Source organism: Ammospiza nelsoni, chromosome 28, assembly GCF_027579445.1.
Source record: "Ammospiza nelsoni isolate bAmmNel1 chromosome 28, bAmmNel1.pri, whole genome shotgun sequence".
Lineage (NCBI taxonomy): Eukaryota > Metazoa > Chordata > Aves > Passeriformes > Passerellidae > Ammospiza > Ammospiza nelsoni.
In genome coordinates, this window is record NC_080660.1 from 3,973,858 (window position 1) to 3,998,746 (window position 24,889).

At 59.1% G+C, this 24,889-nt stretch overlaps 1 protein-coding gene and 1 pseudogene across 1 annotated transcript; one reads left to right on the forward strand and one right to left on the reverse strand.

Moving 5' to 3' along the window:
* Positions 1-1,990: 1,990 nt before the first annotated feature.
* LOC132084831 (uncharacterized) lies at positions 1,991-13,138 on the reverse strand (annotated as a pseudogene).
* A 3,566-nt stretch (positions 13,139-16,704) lies between these two features.
* On the forward strand, positions 16,705-19,940 carry LOC132084832 (Fc receptor-like protein 4). The gene is made up of 12 exons (XM_059490083.1): positions 16,705-16,779; positions 16,868-16,888; positions 16,994-17,191; positions 17,620-17,707; positions 17,843-18,106; positions 18,207-18,250; positions 18,336-18,486; positions 18,721-19,023; positions 19,107-19,190; positions 19,555-19,576; positions 19,666-19,745; positions 19,831-19,940. Exons 1-12 carry the CDS (start codon positions 16,705-16,707, stop codon positions 19,938-19,940), a joined length of 1,440 nt encoding a protein of 479 aa, XP_059346066.1.
* The last annotated feature ends 4,949 nt before the right edge of the window (positions 19,941-24,889 follow it).

The following is a 24,889-nucleotide window of genomic DNA, read 5'->3' on the forward strand; positions in this document are numbered from 1 at the left end:
AAAGTATCCTCCCACAGCCTGATTTCCCGGGCGTTTTTTCATAGATATTTTTCCTCGGGCATATGTCCCACTAGCCAGTGAGGGTCACTCACATCCCGATCACTGATGCATTCTCTCCCCTGATTCTCGGTTGTGTGAAGCCTTGCCAGGGACAGGGTTCCCAGCACATGTACAACCCACAGAGTCATTTTTCACCTCATGTGTAGCATATGTTGAGACATAAATCAAAATCAGATTTGATTCTCTTAACCCCAGTGTGCTTAGTGGCTCTGCAGTCCCCATCCCAGTGCTCCCAATGAGGTGGCTTACTCGTGCCCATCCCAGTTCCAAGGGGGCACAGGACCTGGTTCCCTGCTCCTGGGACAAAAATGCATCTCTTTGGTTAAACTGGCAGAAATGGTGTTTCTTTATTCAGCTCTGTCAAGGAAGCTGAACACGGTGGGAACCTCCCTTGGAGTGGAATATACGACCCCCTTCTCTCTGAACTATTATAACTTTGAAATTACAGGGCTTTTAGGTGGGAACACTAATAACAGTTCTTTACTGGTATATATTGACAGAAACAAGTTAATGGAAGTTGACTTTCACTGGATATTATATGAATTGATATTACATTATTGATTATACTGTTGATTAAATATTGCGATGTTGTTCAGATCGTGAAAAGTATTGTGGAGTGGCTGATGTTGTTGTGGTGGCCGGGAGTGCTCCCTGCAGCGCCCCCTGCTGGCTGCGGTTAGAACTGCCACAAAAACCAACAGCGCTGAGCGGGAGGGAAAGTTCTGGGTTTGTGTTGTTTGTTCTGTTCTGGTTTATCAATTTCCCAGCAAAGAGGTGTTATTCCTTTTCCTACACTTTGGCCTGGAAGCCAGATCATTTTTGAAATTAAAAAAGATTTCTGAGATGGGTTTCTTTCCATTCCAGGAATTTTCCCAGTTTCCTTGGCAGATATTTCTCATTTAAATGAGTTGCCAACTTCTGGGTTCCAGCGTGGAGGGGACAGGCACCCCATGAGCAGATAGGGCCAGGGACTTGGCTACCTCATGCTCTGCCTTTTAAGCCAGTTGGGTCACCAAGGGCCCTCTCCCAAGCTGGCACTTCTGGTCACCTGGTTACTCAGGACCTGACTTGGGCAGAGCGTCACACTGTCCCCAGCGTGCCATGGCTGACAGATGATGGACATTTGGGGCCCTGTCTCAGCAAAAGCCAGGTCCGGCCCACCTCTGCCACACACAGCTTTTCCAAAATGTCTCCAGACTTCAAATTTTTCCTGTCTTTGACGCCTCACCCTGTGCCATGTCCTGATTCTGACTGCCCGGGAAAGGGGGAGGCTCAGGAACCTCCTCAGTGCCTTTGTGAGATCCTGGTGTGGGGAACATGGCAGAGGAGGGGTTTGGGACAGGGGACAAGAGAATCCAGAGCCTCCTGAAGGCCACTTTGGCCATCAGAGCAAGGAAGGTCCAGGGCTCTGCCAGATTCCTCTGGTGGAGGAAACGTGATGCGGGGGATGTGTTCGGGGATTGTTCTTTGTTGGTGGCTTTCCCTGGAAATCGTTCCTTGTGTGACAATTTTGAGTCTGAACCTTGTTGCTGTTGGTTTTGTTCTTTCATTGCTGATTCAGGAATTGCCAGACTTTTTGGATCTTTGTGCCTCCATGGGGAGCGGTAGGGAAAGGGGCAGCAGCCCCTGGGTTTTAGTGGCAATCCAGAACTGGAGAATCCCATTCCTAAAGCCCCACTAAGCTGAACAAACACCATCGCTGCCAGTTTAACCAAACAGCTGCATTTTGGACTAAATAAGAAGGAAATGGGTCCTGTGTCCCCTGGCACTGGGAGGAGCCTGGCAAGCCATGGGTGTACTGGGAGCACTGGGATGGGGAAAGGGGAGCACTGGGTGCCCTGTGCAGCCCCCCCTGACTCATGGTCATCACCCCAGGCAGGATGGGCCAAAACGGGAGCCATGGGACAGGGACTCCCAGTGTCCCACATTGTCACAGCACGTTCCCATGGATGTCACTGGTGTCCTGCAGTCGCCTATCTAGTTCTGGCAGCTCTGCGTGGGTCACCTGGGGGTCCTTGGGGGGGACAGTAAGAGACACCTGGCTTGGGGTGACATCCATGGATGACATGCCCATGTCCCCACCCATCCCCCATACTCACTCCCCGCCCCCTCATGTCCAGCCCCTCCCCCACCTGCAGAGGATAAGGGGGCCCTGTGGGGATAAGGGGGGGTCTGAGGGGTGTCTGGGGAGGGGATCAGGGAACATCCATGGCCGGAACTCCCCACTCACCTGTCCTGGGATTTCCTGAGAGCTGCAAGAAAATGAGGATGGGGTGATCATGGGGTGTCCTGGGCCCCTACCCCACCGGCGACCTTTAAATGCCCACTGGAGCCCTGAGCCTCCACCAGACACTCCACCAGATTTCTACTGGACTGCCAGGTCTTGGCACCCCAAAGCACGCCTGAGGAGCCCCAGGACACCTGAGCCACCCAGGTACTCCAACCCCCTCCCCAGGAACCCTGAACCCCTGAGCACCCCTCAAGCCTCAAGGAACCCCAAGAATGGAATGCAGGGAAGCCTCCAAACTGCTCGAGAATCCCTGAAGAGCTCTCAACATCCCTGCACAACTCTCCAACACCTGCCTAAAAGCTCCCAGGAGATCCTAGTGACACCCCAATATTCCTCAAGGCCCTTCCTGGCACCGCCCAGGACCTTCCAAAAGGCCCCCAAAGCTGTGAGCACCCTAAGCAAAGGTCACTGGGGGCTCAGCTTCCTCTAGGTCAGGGGCTTTGGGTGATGCCCCAACAGCCCCCCCAGTGTGTGGGGCTTCCCTCCAGTTCCTCTAGGACCTCATCTTACTCCATTGTCACCCACCCTGGTGGTACCACAAGTGACAGCACCCGGTGACAGCACCCGATGACAGCCAGGAGCTGGAACAGGAGGGTCCTGCTGACATTCACAGCCATTGCTGGTGACAGAGGGGATACATTGGAGTCACCCTGAAATACAGGCGCCCAGAACCCCCCAGCAACCCTGTGTGACCCTACCTGTGACCCAGGGCCAGCTCAGGGCTGAGTGCCAGGAACACGCGGTGCCCTTCCTGTCCCAGCTGGCTGGTGGCCACGCACTGGTAGGTGCCCGAATGTCCCATACGGATGGCCCTGAGCTCCAGGAGGGGCCCGCGGGCCACCTCCTGCCCGTTGTGCAGCCAGGTGAAGGTGACAGGGGCTAAGCCCACCTGCACTGAGCAGTGCAGGGTCATATTGTCACCCGCACGCATCTGGTGTGACAGGGGACCGGGGCTGATGGTGGCATTGGCCGCGGGCACTGCGGGGAAAGAGACGGTGCTGGCACCTGGTGAGGTGGAATGGGGTTGCTGTGGGTGGGGTCACCCCCAGCCCGAGGGTCCCACTCACCCAGGACGGTGACATTCAGGGTGTCACTCTCGGCCACGCTGTTCCCATCACTGACCCGGCACCTGTACCGGCCGCTGTCATTGTCCCCAACGTGGTGCAGCTCCAGGCGGGGGCCGGTTCCCAGCAGTGCCCCTGAGCCCTCCCGGTGCCAGGAGAAGGTCAGAGGACCTGTCCCCACGGCCACCGCACAGCTCAGCACCAGGTGGTCCCCAAGTGCAACCTGTCCCCCAGGGGGCTCCACCAACAGGGACACCCCCAAGGGCGGGACCCCTGCATGAGAGTGGGACAGCAGGGGACAGTGAGGGACCCAGGGGGGTGTCAAGGAGGGGCAGGGGAATTCCAGTGAGGGGGAGGGGGTGCATAGAAAGGAACCCCGAGAGATGATAAGGGGGTCAGGGAGGGAACACCTGGAGAGGGAGGTGGGCAACACCAGGAAGGGTACGGGGACCATGGGAGGGGATGGTGAGACTTGGGCAATGTGCAGAGACCTGAGAGAGGGGTGGAAGGACCCAGGGATGAGGAAGGGGACCCAACGAAGGATGGAGGGAAACACAAGCCAGGAATGGGGGAACCTAAGGAGCAACCCGGGGCAGCGATGGCAAACACAGAAAATGCACCAGGGAAGGATGAGGGTACCCATGTACAGGCTAAGGGTCCCAGGGAGACACCCGAGAAAGGATGGGGGGGGCAGAGAGGGATCTGGAAAAGGTTGGGTGCCCCAGAGCAGGCGTCAGGGAGGGCTGGGAGATGCCAGGCACTGTGGGGGACCCAAGGCATCTGTGGGGTTCTCCGTGCCCATCCCCACACTCACTGCTCACCATGATGAGGAGCCGGTTGCTGCTCTTCTGCACTGACCCCTTCTGGGAGTGCACCTCACAGCTGAAATTCCCCGAGGGGGAGACCCCCAGGGAGGGCACCAGCAGCTGCAGGGACCCCTGTGGACCCCCACCACCTGCCCATCCCGGTAGAACACGTGCAGGAGGGGGGCTTGGGGCCGCAGGGGACTGGGGCTGCTGAGGCACCTGAGAGTCAGGGGCGAGCCCTCAGTGAGCTCACGGGGACCTCAAGCAACCGAGAAGAGCTCAGGGCAGGAGAGGAGAGGTGAGGACTGTGAGTCTGAGTGCACTGGGAAGTGGCTTTGGGGTTTTCAAGATATTGGGGTTCCAGCCGTGTGGGTGCTCACCATGCACTGTCACTGGTGCTGACCGTGACTGCCAAGACCCTACCACGCCATCACATTGGTAGCAGACGCTGTGGTGCAGCTGCAGAGGTGAAAGGGACACCTTGGTCCACCTGAGGGAACTCCCGAGATCCTTCTCCTTCCGGTAAAATCGCACCCTGGTGAGACGGTTGTCCTGCCGGCACCAGCAGCGCAGTGTCAAGGTGTCCCCCTCAAGCAGTGCCCGCGCTGGCACCTGCAGCACCAGTGGGTCTGTGGGACAGGAAGGTCACATCTCACTGATGAGACTGGTCTGAGGTGGGTGCCCATAGCACCGGGGATATGTGGGTGCACTGGGGTGCTCTGGGATGCACTGGGATGTCCCTGTGTGCAGGGCACAGGCTCTTGTCACACGAGGGGTGTGAGGCCACCTACGGAGTGGAGCCAACCCTGACCGCTCTGGGGCCCCCATGATCATTCAAGGTCTCCCCTCACCATCTAAGACTGTCAAGGTGGGGCTGCGCCCAGTGCCGGGTCTGTCACACCAGTAGGTGTCACTCTCGGCGACAGTGAGGCGGTCCTGTCCCTCCTGCCACCAGCGCTGCCTGTCCTTGTACCAGGTGGTGGCACCAGCAGTCCCCGAGCCCTGGCAGGTCAGTGTCACCCGGTCCCACAGCACTGCTGGCATCCAGGGGGGCTCCACCACGAGCTGGGTGGTCTGGACACCTACGGGTGACAGGGGACACCAGCCTGCCCGGGCGACGATGGAGCTGGGCACAGCAGGGTGGTGCCATGGCATCCCCCAAGGACTCACCAGCGAGGCCGAGGGTCTGGGCTGGAAGGGAGAAGGGACAGGGCTCAGTGGGGGTGTCACCATGGGGACAGAGGCACATGGGGTACAGGGTGTGGTGGCTGTCCCCAAACTGTCCTCATGGGGACAGATGCTCTTGTGGGAAAGTGTGTGGGTGGTCCCCAAAAGTCTGGACAGGCAGGGGGACATGTCTGTGTCACAGCCACCCGTGCACCACATCCATGTGGCACAGACACCTTGGGAACAGGGACATGGAGGCCACCCTGGGCTGAGGCAGAACATGGGGACACTGAGAACACCCCGGGCATGAGGACACCACAGACACAGCCCATGCTGGCCCAGGTCACCCCCACCAGCTCATGATCCCATCCCCATGATCTCATCCCCATGGCCACATCCTCACTGTTCTTGTCCCCTTCTGTCCCTGCATCCCAGTTCCCTTGTCCCTATGTCCAGAGCTACCTGTGCCCAAAGGTGCCAGTCCCCACATTCCTGTCCTCACATCCCCATCCCCAAATTCCTGCCCCCTCTTCCTGTCCCCAAAGCCATCCTACATCCCCAGTCCCACCAAGGTCCACTGTGGGTAACATGGACTGGCTCTGCTGGCATTGGGGACCTCAGGGGACCTTACAGACCCCCTGTGCCCCCTCCCCTCCCCATCCCTGGGGTGTCAGGCCCGTGCCCAGGGCACTCACCCCACAGGAGCAGCGCCACCTTCTCGGCCATCCCGGTGTCCCCAGCCATGTGCACTGGCTGTCACTCGCTGCTGTGGCCACCGCTCCCCTGGCTGGCGGCTCTTCGGATGAAGGGGAAGGAAGCGAGGTCACATCTTGTCCCCACGTGTAGGTGGCCCTTGGTGGGGGCAGGGTGGCCACAAGCCGGGCACAGGCTGTGGGCAGGATGAGGACAGGATGGGGACAGGGTGGGGGATGGTGCTTCCAGGAGTGGGGGGCTCAGGGGATGTGGGAACCAAGGATGGGTGTCCAGGAGAATGGGGGTCCAGGGGAATTGGGGTCTCCATGCCTGGGGGGATTCAGGGATGGGGGTGCTGTAAGAACATGGTCCCCAGGGATTTGGGGTAATGGCATGTGCGTTGCAGGGTTGGGGGTGCTGGGGGAAAATGGGGACCCTCAGGAACAGGGGTTCTAGGGGAAGAAGCAGCCCATGGGATGGGATCAAGGCAATGGTGGTGCTGGGCAAGGGCAGTCCTGGGATGGGGGTCCCCAGGGAGGAGAGACCAAGGCCATGGGGGTCCCATGGTTGGGTTGCCAGGTGAATGGGGGTACCAGGGATGGGCAGTGGCGCAATGGACACAGGGATCTCAGCTCCTTCCCTGGGTACTTCAGATTTTGGGTGACCAACAGCCTAGCAAAGCCAGCCTGGGGTGCTCATTCCCTGGTCAGAAACACATGGGGGTCCTGGATAGCTCTACCTCTGTGCCCTCCCCCATCCTTGAATTTTTCCTCTCTTTATTTCTCTTTGTTGCTTATTTTCCTCACTTTTGTACCATGTCTCCTCACCCCCATTCCTGACTTAGCAATCTGAGGGAGCACCTGAGCAGGGAAGGGGTTGGAGGGACCAGGGGGGACGTAAAATGGGGAGTGGGGAATGCAGGGATGGGTGGGGAGGCTGTGGGTGATGGAGGTGTTGGGCAATGCCTCCTCAACACTTTCACTTTCCTTTTCCTGGCCAAGAAAGAAGAGGCCGTTGGTGCTCAATTTCAGATGTGAAAGTGGGGGGTTCTGTCCTAGGGTAGCACATCCAGGGGCTCCTTTCCTGGGAGGATCCTGACCCAGGGGTGACACATCCTGGCATAGGGGGTCCTGTCCCCATGGGTGGCACTTCTAGAAATGTCCCTGCACATTCCTGGCTGAGTGCCTGTCCCAGGGGTGGCACACCCTGGGGACCCCTGTCAATGCAAGGCTGGGGCCCAGCCATGGCCCAGCCCCACTGCACAGGGATGGCCATTGCCCAGCCCTGCTCTGCCCAGCCCCAGGTGGCAGCCAGCACCTGAGGGTCCCCCCTGCCCCCTTGGCTTTGATTCTGCAGCTTTAGAGCTGCTGCAGAGGTGAGAATTCTGTGGGTGGAAAAGGCCTGCCTGTGGTTCGCACAGCCCTGCAAGAAGCACAAAACCCAAAAGGAGCCCAAGCAGTGGCTCTGTGAGGGCCTTTGATGGTTTTCAGAGCAGGGCTGGCTGGAAACTCCCCCTGCAGGGGCAGCTGAAAGGGAACCAGTCTGGAAATGCAGCAATTGATCATTTTGTGCCTGTGCCCAAGGGACTGAGAGAGCCCCAGAATTACTGCAAATGCCACATCAATCTGCTCAACAACCTGACCTGGACCCTCCTCCTCCTCCCTGCCTTGCCGTGCATGGACAGTGGCCGCATGCCCCGCACCCACCACAGCCACTCTCTCACTGCCCTCCACACCTGGGTGGGGAGAGAAAATTGAGCAAAGGGTTCCTGGGTTGAAACAAGGACCAGGAGAGATCACTCATCAGATCCTGTCACAGTTAAAACTGCTTATGATTTAGAGATATGAATTGAATTTATTGCTGACAGAATCAGAGCAAGATAAGGATAGGTCAAATAAACCCTTCAATACTCCTTCCCCCTATTATGAATAACTTTGTAGTCATTGGCTTTCACTATTATATTGGTTTTTCCAAAATATTTTAATGTAATATAGTTTGTAATCAGTTCTTAACTGCTTTTGATACACTACAGTTTGTTTGCCTTTTTACTGTAATCCCTGTGTAGAACATATTTTTTAGTGTGATAAACATATTATAATTTAGGCTCTCCCAAAAGATCAAGATAGAGACAATGAGCTGTGTGTTACAACATTAACTGTTGCAGAAGTAGCTAAAGCCTTTATTTGCGTAACTAAGTGACAATGATGAGAATAAGTAAAATAATTTTGTGAAATAGCTAATGGTGATTTAATGTACTGGTGGAGTATCTCATCTGTATGATAGCAACACGTTGAAAAGTAGCAGGTAAATAAACATCAAAAGAGAGAATGTAAAGAGGAATTTACCACTGACCGTTCAGTTATCAAGAACTGTCAAACCACAGAACAGGGGGGCCTTGTGAGGACATAAAATATATAAATTTAATCTGCAGGATGACATGTACTTTATGAAAATGAATCAAGGGTCAAACCAAGCAAAAGAATTCACAGAACATTTGAACTGGAAGGAATTTGAATTTGTGTAATCCTCCTGAGTATGTATTTCACCAATACATTGCAAAGCTATGTAAAGAGAATTGCTGTAGTTATCCATGGTCCTCTGGCAGTTTCCAAGCACCCAGCAGGCTGTTTACTGTTCCTTTTATCCCTTATTAAACATTTACAAATTTTAAATAGTGAGCCTTGTTTCTCACGCAGTTTGACCAAAAAAATGAATTTTGAGTACAATAAGAGGGAAAAATGTCGTGTTCTCCCCCAGCACTGGTAGGGGGAATGAGGAGCCCTGTGGGGTGCTGTGAAGCAGAAGAAGAGACCCCTGAGGGGAATCAATGCCCCCGAGTACCCCCATGCACCCCAGAGTCACAGCACGTCATCGTAGTCACGGGGGTCCCGCTGTCCCCCATGGGGTCCCGACAGCTCTGTGTTGGTCACTTGTGGATCTCGAGGTGGGGCAGGGCTGGGGGACACCCATTGGTACCCTGAGAGTGACACCGGTTGTGGGGACCTGGGTGGGGGTAACACATGTTGGTGATGTGTCCCTGTCCCCCCCTGTACTCACCCTCTGCCCACTCAGTGCCCATGATGTGGGTGTTGAGCACAGCCCCCTCCTCTATGGGGGGTTCCTGTGGGGATAAGGGGGGTCTGGGTGGTGTCGGGGGAGGGGGAAAGGGGAGTCCCAGCCTGAGCTCTCCACTCACCTGTCCTGCAGCTTCCTGGCAGCTGGAAGGGAAAGGGGAAGGGGTGACCATGGGGACCCCAGGACCCCTGAACCTTCCTGGGACCTTGGCAGCTCCAACCACCGACTGGACCCCTAAATCCCCACTGCATCCCCGAATCCCAATGGACCCCTGATTCCCCCCAGACACTCTGAGCACCCCTGAACCCCCCCAGAACTTCTGCACCACCACAGTGCCCCCAACTCCCCTGATGCCCCCAACCCTCTGAGTCCCCAGAACCCCAAGTCTGGCAGGGAGGGGCACCCCCAAACTCCCCCACATCCCCAGAAAGATCCCCCAACATTCCTGCACATCCCTCCAGGACCTCCACAAACCCTCCAGGATCTCCCTGTGCCATGCTAATGTTCCTTAAAGCCCACTCAGGGAAGGCCCTGGAGCCCAACCAAGACCCTCCAAATTCCCCCCAAATCCCTCAGGACCTCCAGCTGAGGTCACTGCAGGCTCAGTGTCCCCCAGCTCAGGGGCCCTGGGTGCTGCTGATCTCTGACCCCACTCTGGGGTCTCCCCCTCACTCCAGGACCCCCATCCCCCCCTATTGTCACCCACCCCTGTTGTGCCACCAGTGACAGCCCCCGATGACAGCCATGAGCAGGTGGAGGAACAGGAGGGTCCTGCCGACATTCACAGCAACTGCTGGGGACAGAGGGGACACATCGGAGTCACCTAAACCCTGGGGGTCCTGAACCCCTGGTGACCCTGTGTGACCCCACCTGTAATTCCTGATTCCTCCCAGGATGAGCCAGGTGTCACCTCCAGGGCCAGCTCAGGGCTGAGTGCCTGGAACACGCGGTGCCCGTCCTGTCCCAGCTGGTTGGTGGCCATGCACTGGTAGGTGCCCGAATGTTCCACATTGATGTCCCCGAGCTCCAGGAGGGGACTCCGGGCCACCTCCTGCCTGTTGTGCAGCCAGGTGAAGGTGACAGGGGTTGAGCCCACCTGCACTGAGCAGCACAGGGTCACGTTGTCACCTGCACGCACCTGGTCTGACAGGGGATGATGGCTGATGGTGGCATTGGCCACGGGCACTGTGGGGACACAGATAGGGCTGGCACCAGGCGAGGTGGGATGGGGGAGCCGTGGGTGGGGTCATCCCCAGCCCGAGGGTCCTGCTCACCCAGGACGGTGACATTCAGGGGGTCACTCTCGGCCACGCCGTTCCCAACACTGACCCGGCACCGGTACTGGCCGGTGACACCGCTGTCATTGTCCCCAACGTGGCGCAGCTCCAGGCGGGAGCTGGTGCCTAGCAGTGCCCCCGAGCCCTCCCGGTGCCAGGAGAAGGACAGGGGACCTGTCCCCACAGGCACTGTGCAGTTCAGCACCAGGCGGTCCCCGAGTGCCACCTGTCCCCCGGGGGGCTGCACTGACAGGGACACCCCCGAGGGCGGGACCCCCGCGGGAGAGTGGGACACCAGGGGACAGTGAGGGACCCGGGGGGGGTGTCAAGGAGGGGCAGGGGAATTCCAGTGAGGGAGAGGGGGTGCAGAGATTGGGGAGGGGGACTTAGGAACCCCGAGAGATGATAAGGGGGTCAGGGAGGGAACACCTGGAGAGGGAGGTGGGCAACACCAGGAAGGTTACGGGGACCATGGGAGGGGATGGTGAGACTTGGGCAATGTGCAGAGACCTGAGAGAGGGGTGGAGGTACCCAGGGATGGGGGAGGGGACCCAATGAAGGATGGAGGGAAACACAAGCCAGGAATGGGGGAACCTAAGGAGCAACCTGGGGCAGCGATGGCAGGACACAGAAAATGCACCAGGGAAGGATGAGGGTACCCATGTACGGGCTGGGGGTCCCGGGGAGACACCCGAGAGAGGATGGGGGGAGCCTGGGGGGGATCTGGAAAAGGTTGGGTACCCCAGAGCAGGCGTCAGGAAAGTCTGGGGAGTGCCAGGCAGTGTGGGGGACCCGAGGCATCTGTGGGGGCTCCCCGTGCCAATCCCCACACTCACTGCACACCATGACAAGGAGGCAGTTGCTGCTCTTCTGCATGGAACCCCCCTGGGAGTGCACCTCACAGCCATAATTCCCTGAGTGGGAGACCCCCACAGTGGGCAGCAGCAGCTGCGGGGACCCCTGGGGGCCCCCCACCACCTGCCCATCCCGGTAGAACACGTGCAGGAGGGGGGCTCGGGGCTGCAGGGGCTGGGGGTGCTGAGGCACCTGAGAGTCAGGGGGGACCCCTCAGTGAGCTCACAGGGACCCTCCAGCACCGGCAGAGAAAAGAGCTTTGGGAAGGAGAGGAGAGTCTGAGTGCACTGGGAAGTGGCTTTGGGGTTGTCAAGATATTGGAGTTCCAGCCGTGTGGGTGCTCACCATGCACTGTCACTGGTGCTGACCGTGACTGCCAGGACCCCACCAAGCCCTCACATCGGTAGTGGCCGCTGCAGGTGAGGTGGTGCAGCTGCAGGGGGACAGGAACAGTGCAGTCCTCCTGAGGGACCCCCTGACATCGTTCTCCTCACGGTAAAATCGCACCCTGGTGAGATGGTTGTCCTGCCGGCACCGGCAGCGCAGTGTCAAGGTGTCCCCCTCCAGCAGTGCCCACGCTGGCACCTGCAGCACTAGCTGGCCTGTGGGACAGGAAGGTCACATCTCACTGATGAGACTGGTCTGGGGTGGGTGCCCATAGCATGGGGACATGCGGGTGCTCTGGGGTGCTCCGGGGTGCACTGGGATGTCCCTGTGTGCAGGGCACAGGCTCTTGTCACACGAGGGGTGTGAGGCCATCCACGGACTGGAGCCCACCCTGACTGCTCTGGGGCCCCCATGATCATTCAAGGTCTCCCCTCACCATCTAAGACTGTCAAGGTGGGGCTGCGCCCAGTGCCGAGTCTGTCACGTGTAGGTGCCACTCTCGGTGACAATGAGGCGGTTGTGTCCCTCCTGCCACCAACGCTGCCCGACCTTGTACCAGGTGGTGGCACCGGCAGTCCCCGAGCCCTGGCAGGTCAGTGTCACCCGGTCCCACAGCACCGCTGGCCTCCAGGGGGGCTGCACCAGGAGCTGGGTGGTCTGGGCACCTGTGGGTGACAGGGGACACCAGCCTGCCAGGGCCAGTGTGGGGCTGGGGACAGCGGGATGGGGCCATGGCATCCCCCGAGGACTCACCAGTGAGGCCGAGGGTCTGGGCTGGAAGGGAGAAGGGACAGGGCTTAGTGGGGGTGTCACCATTGGGACAGAGGCACATGGGGTACAGGGTGTGGTGGCTGTCCCCAAACTGTCCTCATGGGGAGAGATGCTCTTGTGGGAAAGTGTGTGGGTGGTCCCAAATGTAAGGACAGGCAAGGGGATATGTCTTTGTCACAGCCACCCGTGTACCACATCCCTGTGGCACACACACCTTGGGAACAGGGACATGGAGGCCACCCTGGGCTGAGGCAGAACATGGGGACACTGTGGACACCCCGGGCACAAGGACACCAAAGACACAGCCCATGCTGACCCAGGGGACCTCCACCAGCTCATGATCCCCTCCACGTGATCCCATCCCCGTGGCCATATCCTCACAGTTCTTGTCCCTGCATCCCAGTTCCCTTGTCCCTATCCCCAGAGCTCCCTGAGCCCAAAGGTACCAGTCCCCACATTCCTGTCCCCACATCCCCATCCCCAAATTCCTGCCCCTCTTCCTGTCTCCAAAGCCACCCTACATCCCCAGCCCTACCCAGGTCCACTGTGGGTAACATGGACTGGCTCTGCTGGCATTGAGGACGTCAGGAGACCCCACAGCCCCCCTGTGCCCCCTCCCCTCCCCATCCCTGGGGTATCATGCCCGTGCCTGGGGCACTCACCCCACAGGAGCAGCGCCACCTTCCCGGCCATCCCGGTGTCCCCAGCCATGTGCACTGGCTGTCACTCGCTGCTGTGGCCACCGCTCCCCTGGCTGGCGGCTCTTCGGATGAAGGGGAAGGAAGCGAGGTCAGGTCTCACCCTCATGCGTTGGTGGCCCTTGGTGGGGGCAGGCTGGGGAGAGGCTGGGGACATGGGTGGGTGGGACAAAATGGGACGTGGGGTTCCCAGGAGTGGGGAACTTGGTGGTTTTGGGGGAGGCAGGAATGGGGTCACTGGTAAATGGGGTCCTGAGGAGGGGGAATATCCGGCAATGGGGGTGCCATTGGAATGAGCGTCTCCATATCTGGAGGGACTGAGGGATGGGAGTCCCAGGGGAATGTGGGCTCCAAGCATTTGAGTTCATGGGATGGGAGAATGGAGGGTTCTAGGAAGATTTCAGGGGATGAAATGAACGGGAAGGGGTTCCTTGGGAATGGGGTACTGGGCCATGGAGATCCTGGGGAATGTCAGTACCAGGATGGGGGCTGCAGAGAGAGTGGGACATAAGGAATGGAGGTCCGATGTTTCCATTCCCGGGGGAATGGGGGTGCCAGGGATGGGCAGTGGCTGGGTGAGCCCGTGGGTTGCAGCTCCTTCCCTGGGTACTTCAGATTTTGGGGTGACCCAGAGCCAGAACCACCACCACTCGGTGCCGGTGTCCAGGGGGTCACCCCAGAGAGATTCTGAGCTGCTCTGGGTCTGTGTCCCCCTGCCTCCAGTGATTTTTCCCTCTCTTTATTCCATTTCCATCATTTTACCCCTCAATTTCACAGCCCCCCAGTTCGTGCCTTGATGGTCCTTGGGGGCACCTGGAGCAGGGAACTGGCTGGGGGAAGCCCAGGGTGGGGGAAGCCCAGGGTGGGGGAAGCAGGGGTGAGGGGTCTGCAGGGAGGGCTGGGGAGGCTGTGGGGGGTGGGGGAGTGCAGCTTTCACCCCCCAACACTTTCACTTTCTGTCTCCCGCAGAAGAAGGAAAAGGCCATTTGACACCTTTCTCACATGGGGGGGAGGGTTCTGTCCTTAGGGGGCACATCCAGGAGGCTCCTGTCCCGGGGGGATCCTGTCCCAGGGGGGACACAGGCTGGGGAAGAGGTTCCTGTCCTGGAGCTTGGCAGCTTCTGAGGGGTCCAGACTTCTCCATCCTTGCTCGTCCCCTGCTGGATCTGAGCCGGCAAGAGCAGCTGGGGAATGGAGCCCCGGGCAGGAAGGAGCTCCCAAACTCCTGCTCCTTGAAGCCAGTGGCCATCCAAGGGTGGGGCCCAGCCATGGCCCAGCCCCACTGCACAGGGATGGCCATTGCCCAGCCCTGCTTTGGCCAGCCCCAGGGGGCAGCCAGCACCTGAGGGTCCCCCCTGCCCCCTTGGCTTTGATTCTGGCAGCTTTAGAGCTGCAGCAGAGCTGAGAATTCTGTGTTGGCAGAAAAGGCCTGCCTGTGGTTTGCTCAGCCCTGCAAGAAGCACAAACTACAAAGAGAGCCCAAGCAGTGGCTCTGTGAGGGTTTTTGATGGTTTTCAGAGCAGGGCTGGCTGGAAACCGCCCTCTGCAGGGGCAGCTGTGACGCAACCAGTCTGGAAATGCAACAATTGATCATTTCATGCCTTTGCCCAAGGGACTGAGAGAGTCCCATAACTACTGCAAAGACAACAACAATTGGGCTCCTTTTGGGTTTTTGTGCTGCTGTAAGGGCAGAGGAAACCGCAGGCAGGCCCTTTCCGCCCACACAGAATTCTCACCTCTGCAGCAGCTCTAAAGCTGCCAGAATCAAAGCCAAGGGGGCAGGGGGGACCCTCAGGTGCTGGCTGCCACCTGGGGCTGGCCAGAGCAGGGCTGGGCAATGGCCATCCCTGTGCAGTGGGGCTGGGCCATGGCTGGGCCCCACCCTTGCATTGACAGGGGTTCCCAGGATGTGCCACTCCTGGGACAGGCACCCGGCCAGGAATGTGCAGGGACATTTCTGGAACTGCCACCACCTGGGACAGGACCCCCCCATGCCAGGATGTGTCACCCCCTGGGACAGGATCTCCCCAGGACAGGACCCTCCTGGATGTGCCCCCCAGGACAGAAACTCCCCCTTTTCCCATCTGACTCTTAGCACAAATGGCCTCTTCCTTCTTGTCCAGGAAAAAGAAAGTGTAGAGAGGACACAGCCCAACACCTCCATCCCCAAAATCTCCCCCTCCCTCCCTGAAGCCACTGCTCCGCATTTTCGCTCTCCCCTGGGTGCCCCCAACCCCTTCCTTGCTCAGGTGCTCCCCGGGATTGCTGAGCCAGGAACCTGGGCTGAGGGGACATGGCACAAAAGTGAAGAAAAAAAGGAAAAAAGAGAAATAAAGAGAGGAAAATTCAAAGGCAGGGGAGGGCGCAGAAGCAGAGGTACCTAAGACCCCCATGTGATGCCTGCCCAGAAAAGGAGTACCCCAGGAGGGGCAGTGCTGGGCCCTCGGTCACCCCAAAATCTGAGGGATTCAGGGAAGGAGCTGAGACCCCTGTGGCCATCCAGAAACTGCTCATCCCTGGCAGCCCCCATTGTCCTGGAAACCAACCATGGGCGCCCCATTCCTTAAGTCCCACCTTGACTGGGACCCACATCCCAGTACTGATATTCCCCAGGATCTCCATGGCCCAGCACCCCATTTCAAAGGAACCATCTCCACTTCTTTCCATTCCCCGAAATCCTCTGTCCTCCAGGACCTTGATTCTCCCAGGACGCCCATTCCCACGGGACTCCCATTCCCCAGCGTCCCCGTCTCATGGCCCCAAACCCCTGGAGCTCACGTTCCCCCAGGACTCCCATCCCTGAGTCCCCCCAGCCCTGGGCAACCCATTCCCTTGGCCCCCCCATCCCCAGTGATTCCCCCTCCTCAGGACCTCCATTCCCCAGGACACCCATCCCCACGTCCTCAAACCCACCAAGCCCCCCCCTCCTGGGAACCCATATCACACCTTGCCCCATCCAGCCTTGTCCCCATCCTGTCCCCAGCTTGTGGCCACCCTGCCCCCACCAAGGGCCACCTACACATGGGGACGGACATGACCTCGCTTCCTTCCCCTTCATCCGAAGAGCCGCCAGCCAGGGGAGCGGTGGCCACAGCAGCGAGTGACAGCCAGTGCACATGGCTGGGGACACCGGGATGGCCGGGAAGGTGGTGCTGCTCCTGTGGGGTGAGTGCCCCAGGCATGGGCCTGACACCCTGGGGATGGGGAGGGGGCACAGGGGGCTGTGAGGTCCCCTGACGTCCCCAATGCCAGCAGAGCGCAGAGCCAAGTGTGACCAGAGTTATGGGGTGGCTTTGGGGACAGGAACACAGAACAGGAACAAAGAACTCAGATGTGGGGACAGGGGGATGAAATGTGGGGACAAGGATGTGGCAGAAGGAACCTTGGAGCTTGAGCACTTGTGGGGACAGGGACACAAAGATGTTGGGACAGGGACAACAGGACCGGTACCATGTGCTTGGGCCATGAGTCCAGGTGCCATTGGAATGCGACGATGGGCACAGGGCCATGGGGATGTGGGGATGGGGCTGGCAGGGGTAACCTGTGCCAGAATGGCGCCCCATGCATGAGCATGGCTTGACTGCTGTGTCCCTGTCCTTGAGACATCTGTGCCATGCCAGTGCCCCCACTCAGACTGTTTGGCAACAGCCCCTAAACCCCATGCCTCTGTGCCTCTGTCCCTGCAGTGCCACCCCCACCCAGCCCTGTCCCTTCTCCCTTCCAGCCCAGACCCTCGGCCTCGCTGGTGAGTCCTCGGGGGATGCCATGGCCCCACCCCGCTGTCCCCAGCTACCTGGTGGCCCTGGCAGGCTGGTGTCCCCTGTCACCCACAGGTGCCCAGACCACCCAGCTCCTGGTGGAGCCCCCCTGGACCCCAGCGGTGCTGTGGGACCGGGTGACACTGACCTGCCAGGGCTCAGGGACTGCTGGTGCCACCATCTGGTACAAGGATGGGCAGCGGTGGGGGCAGGAAAGGCGCGATCACTTCACTGTCACTGAGATTGGCACCTACACGTGTGAAAGACCCGGCACCGGGCTCAGTTCTCCCGTGAGAGTCTCAAATGGTGAGGGGGATTTGGGTGTCTCCAGCCTGGCACCCACGGGCTGTCTGAGGGCTCTGAGTGGTCTGTGCTCCATGGGTCACCTGCTGTGTGACCAGAGCCCATCCCCTGCTCTTGGGAAATCCCAGAGCATCCCAGTGTAGAGGGACCCCCATGTTAGAACTGGGGACCCCTGGTGCTCTGGGTGTGACATAATGGGGGGATCCTGGATCCATTGGGTGTGACAGGACCCCTCTGTCCCCCAGACTGGCTGGTGCTGCAGGTGCCGGCGTGGGTGCTGCTGGAGGGGGACACACTGACACTGCGCTGCCGGGGCCGGTGGAACAACACGGTCACCTCGGTGTCCTTCTACCGCAAAGGGAAGGAACTGAGGGAACTCCGTGATAGTATAAAGCTGTCCCTGTCCCCCCTGCAGCTGAGCCAAAGCGGCAACTACAGCTGCAGGGGCTGGGTGGGATTCTGGGGGCTGCAGGAGTCACCGCAGGTGACAGTGACAGTGCAAGGTGAGCATCCATGAGCATCCCAGTGTGGGGGAACCCGTGTTGGAATTGGGGATCCCTTGTACACTGGGTGTGACCCAATGGGGGGATCCCCATTCAAACGGGACCCTGTTGTGACAGGACCCCCCTGTCCTGCAGCCCGGTTAGAGTTGCGGGTGTCAGCACGGGAGCTGCTGGAGGGGGACACGGTGACACTGCATTGCCAGCGCTGGCGGGACTATCCTGTCACCAAGGTGCGATTCTTCCATGGAGACAAGGAGGTGGAGGCGTCCCGTAGTGGGACCAAGCTGTTGTTGTCCCCTCTGCAGCTGCACCACAGTGGAAACTACAGCTGCAGGGGCTTGGTGGATTCCAAAATGTCATTGTGGGCACAGTCAGCACCAGTGACAGTGACAGTGCACGGTGAGAACCCCCATGGCTGGAACTCCAATATCCTGACACCCAAAAAGCCACTTCCCAGCACACTCAGAGTCACAGTCCTCACCTTCCCTCTCCCATCCAGAGCTCTTCTCAGTGCCTGTGCTGGAGGGTCCCCTCGAGCCCATCGTGGGGTCCCCCCCTGACTCTCAGCTGCATCAGCATCCCCAGCCCCCTGCGGCCCCGAGCCCCCCTCCTTCACGTGTTCTACCAGGATGGGCAGGTGGTGGGGGGCCCTCAGGGGTCCCCGCAGCTGCTGGTGCCCGCCATGGGGGGCTCCCACTCAGGGAATTACAGCTGCCAGGTGCGCTCCGAGGGTGGGGCCGTGCAAAAGAGCAGCGCCTGGATCCACATCACAGTGCACAGTGAGTGTGGGGATGGGCACAGGGAGCCCCCAGAGACGCCCCAAGTGCCTCCAGGTTGGAGGAGACCTCCAGGTCTTCCTGACACCTTTCTTGGGTCCCCCCACCTCTCTCCTGTGTCCTTCACCCCTCCCTGATGTGACCTCATCCCCAACATCCCCCATCCCCTTGTCCCTATACCCCCATACCAGGTGCCAGCCCCTCCCTGTGGCCTCAGCCCTGTCTTTGTCCCTGCAGTGCCTGTGGCCAATGCCACCATCACCCCTGGTCACCTGTCACACCAGATACATGCAGGTGACAACGTGACCCTGCAATGCTTGGTGCAGGTGGGCTCAGCCCCTGTCACTTTCACCTGGCTGCACAACGGGCAGCAGGTGGCCCGGGGTCCCCTCCTGGAGCTCAGGGACATCGATGTGGGACATTCAGGCACCTACCAGTGTGTGGCCACCAACCAGCTGGGACAGGACGGGCACCGCGTGTTCCAGGCCTTCAGCCCTGAGCTGGCCCTGGAGGTGACAACTGGCTCACCCTGGGTGACAGGTGGGTTCACACAGGGTCACCAGGGAGTGCAGGACCCCTGGGGTGATGGGTGACACTGATGTGTCCCACTCTGTTTCTTGCAGTGGCTGCAGGGGTCGGTGGGGCCCTTTTGTTCCTGCTCCCGCTTGTGGCTGTCATTGTGACCTGGCACCGGAGGCACCGTGTGGGTGGGTGACAATGGGGGGACAGGGGGTCCCAGGGAGCAGTAGAGGCCCCCAGAGTTGGGGAGCGATAGGGAAGCACGCACAGCCTAAAAATTGTGACCTTGCCTGGGCATCCTGTATAGTATGGTTAGGTGTTGGAGAGTCCTGCATGGATGTTGGGGTTCTTTCAGGGGTCCTGAGGGTGATGGGTTTTCCTGTCCCTGAACAGCCTCACGTTCTTGAGGCTGACTTGGCTGGGGGGTTTGGAGAGGTCCATGATTTCTGGGGGTCTTTGGGGATGATTGCGGGTTCCATGGGAGTTCAGGAATCCTGAGAGGGTTCAGGGTCCTGGGACCCCACAGTCACCTGTCCACTTCTTCCTTTGAAGCTGCCAGGAAGAACCAAGAAAGGTGAGTGGGGAGCTCAAACCACAGTCTTCCATTGTACCCCAATCCCCAAGACTCGCATTCCCTCCCCCACATTCCATTTATTCCCTCAGGGCCCCCCCGGATCCCCTGGCCCCCCCAGAGGAGGGAGAGGTGCTGTACACACACGTCGTGGTCACCAAGAGGGCAGGGGGTGAGTACAGGGGGGACACACACAGAGGGACACGTCACCCACGAGTGTCACCCCACCCAGATCCCACAGCCCGTGTCTCTCGCAGCGTCCCCCCGTGCCACCACCCTCCAGGATCCCCAGGTGACCTACGTGGAGCTGCGGGGACCCCAGGGGCGACTGCAGGAACCCGGTGACATCTACGGGAATGTGCTGTGACACTGGGGGTAACTGGGGGGCACTGGGGGTCCCCACCCATGGGCACCCACTCATCTGTGTGCTGTCACCAAAACTGCCCCTCTCCCTCCTTGTGGAAGCACAAGGATCCCAAAGGGCTGAGAGAAGAACAATTTCATGAAACAGAAACAAGAGAGAATAAAACCAACAGCAACAGCAACAAGGTTCAGAGTCCAAATGGTCACACAAGGAACGATTACCAGGGAAAGCCACAACAAGGAACAAACCCCAGATATTTCCCTCAGCATGGCCTGGACCTTCCTTGCTCTGAGGGCCAAAGTGGCCTTCAGGAGGCTCTGGATTCTCTTGTTCCCTGTCCCAAACCCCTTCTCTGCCATGTTCCCCTACACGATGATGCCACGAAAGTCCTGCGGGGGTTGCGGAGCCTTGCCCTTTTCCCAGGGCAGTCAGGATCAGGCCATGGCACAGGGTGGGCTGTCAGAGACAGGAAAAGTTTCATGTCTGAAGACATTTTGGAACAGCTGTGTGTGGTAGGGGTGGGTCAGGCTTTGCTTTCGGTGAGATAGGGCCCCGTCTGTCCATCAGTCTGTCAGCCATGGCACACTGGGGACAGTGTGATGCTCTGCCAAAGCCAGCCCCTGAGTGGCTGTGTGACCAAAAGTGCCACCTGTGGAGAGGGCTCTTGGTGGCCCAACTGGCTTAAAAGGCAGAGTGTGAGGTGACCAAGTCCCTGACCCTGTCTTCTCTTGAGGGGTCAGTCCCATCCACACTGGAACTCAGGTTTTGGCAACTCGTTTAAATGAGAAATATCTACCAAGGAAAGTGGGAACGTTCCTGGAATGGATAGAACACCCATCTCTAAAATTTTTTTTCATTTCAAAAATGATTTGGCTTTCAGACCAAAAGCGTAGGAAAAGGACTACCAGCTCTTCACGGGGAAATTTATAAACCAGAACAGAACAAACAACACAAACCCAGAACTTTCCCTCCCGCTCAGTACTGTTGGTTTTTGTGGCAGTTATAACCGCAGCCAGCAGGGGATGCTGCAGGGAGCACTCCCGGCCAGCAGGGGATGCTGCAGGGAGCACTCCCGGCCAGCAGGGGGCGCCCCTCCAGCTCCATCCCCTCAGGGGCCATGGCGGCCCCGGACGCGAGGCAGGAGGGGAAATCGCTCCTTTGGCAAACTCACGGGCACCAATCGGTCCCGGCACCACCACCGGCAATGGCCAGAAGCCGCCAAGGCAGCAGGTTGGATCCCAGTGCCCACTGGCAGCGTAGCAGTGTCCCGGGGCCTGGAACATGCCCTGCAAAACAGCAACCACTGTCTATGATCCCGAATGGAAGGAAGGAAACACCTGACCCCAGGCAGGTCTCGGGTCCACAGCAGAACCTCTGGTGGCTTTACACCACTATTCCTGCAGATCCTCAGCCTTTCACTCCCTTTTCCTCTTTCAGCCCTGTCACATCCACTCTGGAAATGTTGAATTGCCCTGGAATATTGAGGAAAGCTGGTGCTCAGTGCTGGCTCTGCCCGGGCTCCTCAGGGGGCTCCAGAGCACATTTGGCGTTCCTGCTCATCCTGGGCCACTGCTGGTCCCAACACAGCATCTGCAGGGGGAGGAAGAGGAGATGGAGAGCAGACCCGCAGCTCCAAGGGCTCTGCAGCTGCCGCTGGAGTGCAGGGACAGCCTTGGCTGGGAGCTGTGCCTTGGGAGGGAAAAATGGGAAGAAAACTGGAGCTGGTTGCGCTAATGCCCCTGTTCTGCTCTGGGACCTGCAGGCCATTAAGGAGGTGCTATAATTGGTGCTGGGGTTCCTCAAGTTCAGCCATGCTTCTAAAACATCCCTGTGCACAAACACAGGGTTCTGCTGCCTCTCCCAGGGATTTTGGGATCCTGCAGCTGAGGCAGCAGCAGCTGGAGCAAGTGGGCCACTGGAACAGCACCTGGCCATGGAGAGGAGCAGGAGTGCCGGGAATTCCACAGGGTGCTCAGAAGAGGGCCAAAGGGCACCGCTTGCCATGCCTGCTTCCCCCAGATTTTGGGACAGAGCAGTGACACCCATCTGGCTCCCAAACCCCTCCGGGCTTGGGCACAGCCTCACAGGAGGTCCCGGCCAGGCCTTGGGGGATGATTTGGGTGCTCCAGGGATTGTTCCCAACAAAGGGCAGCGCTCCAGGAGCAGTGGGCACATCCCGAAGGAGCAGCCCGGGGCTGCTGGAGCCCGAGTGCTGTGGGCAAGGACGGTGTGAGGGAGCCGGGCCCCACTCAGCCGGCGCTGCCCCAGGAACATCTCATCCTGCAGGGGCTCGGCAGCCTCTGCCGGTGCCGGCCCCGGGGCTGTCGGGGGGCGCGGCCGGAGGGGCCGGGGGGCAGCGGGTGGGAGGGGCCGGGATGGAGGGACCGGGACCCCACTGGGGAACCCCGAGCATGGAGGGAGCGAAACGGCGGAGGGGAGACCCCGGGACAGGGGGGAGCAGAGACCCTGCGGTGGGGTCTGCGGAAAGGAGGGACCGCAATGGTGGTCCCGGAGCACCGGGAAGGGGCTCAGGTGCCATCGCGCTGTGAGTGCCGGGATGGTCACGGGGTGTCAGAATCGACTGTGACAGCGTGTCCAAAGCCACTGTCGCGATGTGTCGGGACCGAGCGTAGCCAGGGTAAGGCCCTCACAGCTCTGGGAAGTGGAGGGGTACCCTGAAAGGAGTGCAGCCGGGGTGGGGCAGAGCCCTGTCTATTCTCCGTGCCCTGTGCACGTGAGGAGGGCAGGGATGGAGCAGCTTTGGGAGCACCTGGAATCAAGACACGGTCACTCCCCACAGCTCCACAACAGCAGCAGGGCACAACCACTGCTGGATATTTCCACACTTTTCCCTCTTGTCAGGCAGCTGACCCAGAACTCTGTGGCAGCCACTCTCTGGTCACAGAGAGCAGCAAGCACAACTTTCCCAGGCCTTGTCCTGGTGAAGGCCACGAGAAGATCAGTGAAAAGAATGAGAAACAATTCTTATCTTCACTTGCTGCACCTATTGTTTTGAACATGTGAAATGTGTTATGGAGATTTGTTTACCAACAGGTGATTTCTTAATTGGCCCCTGGTTATGGTGTTTTAATTACAATGACCAATTAGGTTAAAGCTGTATTGGACTGTCTGCAAGGGCAATGAGTTTCTTAATAAGTATAGTACATTAAAGTGATTGATCAGCCTTCTGGAATCATGGAGTCAGTGCTAATGATTAATTGGCAGGGACCCAAGCTACAACAGAGCTGAAACATTCTTTCTGGGATGTTCCAAAAGGCTGCTGCTTTTGTTCAAGAAGGAGGTCCAGGTCAGGTTTTTGAGGAGATCACTGTGGGATTTGCAGTAGTTCTGGATTTCACTCAGCCCCTTGGGAAAAGGGACAAGAGAATCAACTGCTGTATTTCTAGACTGGGTCCCCCACAGCTGCCCCTGCAGAGGCAGCTTCCAGCCAGCCCTGCTCTGAAAACCATCAAAGACCCTCACAGAGCCACTGCTTGGGCTCCCTTTGAGCTTTGTGCTTCTTGCAGGGCTGAGGAAACCACAGGCAGGCCTTTTTCCATCCACAGAATTCTCACCTCTGCAGCAGCTCTAAAGCTGCCAGAATCAAAGCCAATGGGGCAGGGGGGACCCTCAGGTGCTGGCTGCCACCTGGGGCTGGGCAGAGCAGGGCTGTGTAATGGCCATCCCTTTGCAGTGGGGCTGGGCCCCACACTTGGATGGCCACTGTTTCAAGGAGCAGGAGTTTGGGACCTCCATTCCAGGGCTCCATTCCCCAGCAGCTCTTTCTGGCTCAGATCCTGCAGGGGATGAGCAGGAATGGAGAAGTCTGGACCTGCCCAGAACTGCCAAGCTCCAGGACAGGACCCTCTTCCCCAGCATGTGTCTGCCCTGGGACAGGATCGCCCCAGGACAGGAGCCCCCTGGATGTGCCCCCCCAGAACAGAGCCCAACACCCCCCCCCCCCCATCCCCGTGTGACACACAGCACAAACAGCCTCTTTCTTCTTCTGCAGGAGAGAGAAAGTGTTGGGGGGGCACAGCCAGACACCCCCATCCCCCACAGCCTCCCCAGCCCTCCCTGCAGACCCCTCACCCTTGCTTGCCCCACCCTGGGCTTCCCCCAGCCCATTCCCTGCTCAGTTGTTTCCCAGAATCAAGGAACAAACTGGGGTGTTTTGAAATTGAGGGATCAAAGGAAGGAAATGGAAATGAAGAGACAAAAAAGCCCCTGGGAGCTGGGGGCACACACCCAGAGCACCTTGGACTCTCCCTGGGGTGATCCCCAGGCCATCGGAACACTTTGGGAGCTGTGCTGGGCTGTGGGTCACCTAAAGATCTGAGGCCCTTAGCGAAAGTGGCTCCAGCCCATGCACCCACCCAGCCACTGCCCATCCCTGGCACCACATTCCCCTGGGAACCCAACCATGGGAACCCCATTCCTTTGGTCCCCCTGTCCCGGGGACCCCTGTCCCAGTATTCACATTCCCCAGGATCTCCATGGCCCAGGACGTCATTCTCCAGGAACCCTCTCCCATTCATTACATCCCCTTAAATCCTCCTTCCTCCAGAACCTTGATTCTCCCAGGACCCCTCATGCCCACGGGATGCCCCACTCCACTGGTACCTTCATCCCAAGGAGAACCATCCATCACCTGACCCCAAATCCCTGGAACCCTCATTGTTCTGGGACTACCATCTTTGAGTTCCCCCAGCCCTGGGCACCCCACTACCCATGGCATCTCCATCCCTGGTGACTCCCCCTCTTCAGGACCCCCATTCCCAGGGACCCCATCCCTGGGACCCATCCCTGGCTCTCCAAACACCCTGTGCCACTCAGTCCTGGGAACCCCATGTCCCACTGTGTCCCACCCAGCCTTGTCCCCAGCCTGTCCCCACCCTCCCACAGCCTGTGCCCAGCTTGTGACCACCCTGCCCCCACCAGGTGCCACCTAT

What these genes read in the sequence shown, in the direction of transcription:
- LOC132084832 (XM_059490083.1), top strand. Translation starts at nt 16,705, where the DNA reads ATGCATGAGCATGGCTTGACTGCTGTGTCCCTGTCCTTGAGACATCTG. An exon ending in TGGCTCACCCTGGGTGACAG is followed by an intron (nt 19,024 to 19,106) that starts GTGGGTTCACAC and finishes TGTTTCTTGCAG; the next exon opens with TGGCTGCAGGGGTCGGTGGG. An exon ending in GCCAGGAAGAACCAAGAAAG is followed by an intron (nt 19,577 to 19,665) that starts GTGAGTGGGGAG and finishes TTATTCCCTCAG; the next exon opens with GGCCCCCCCGGATCCCCTGG.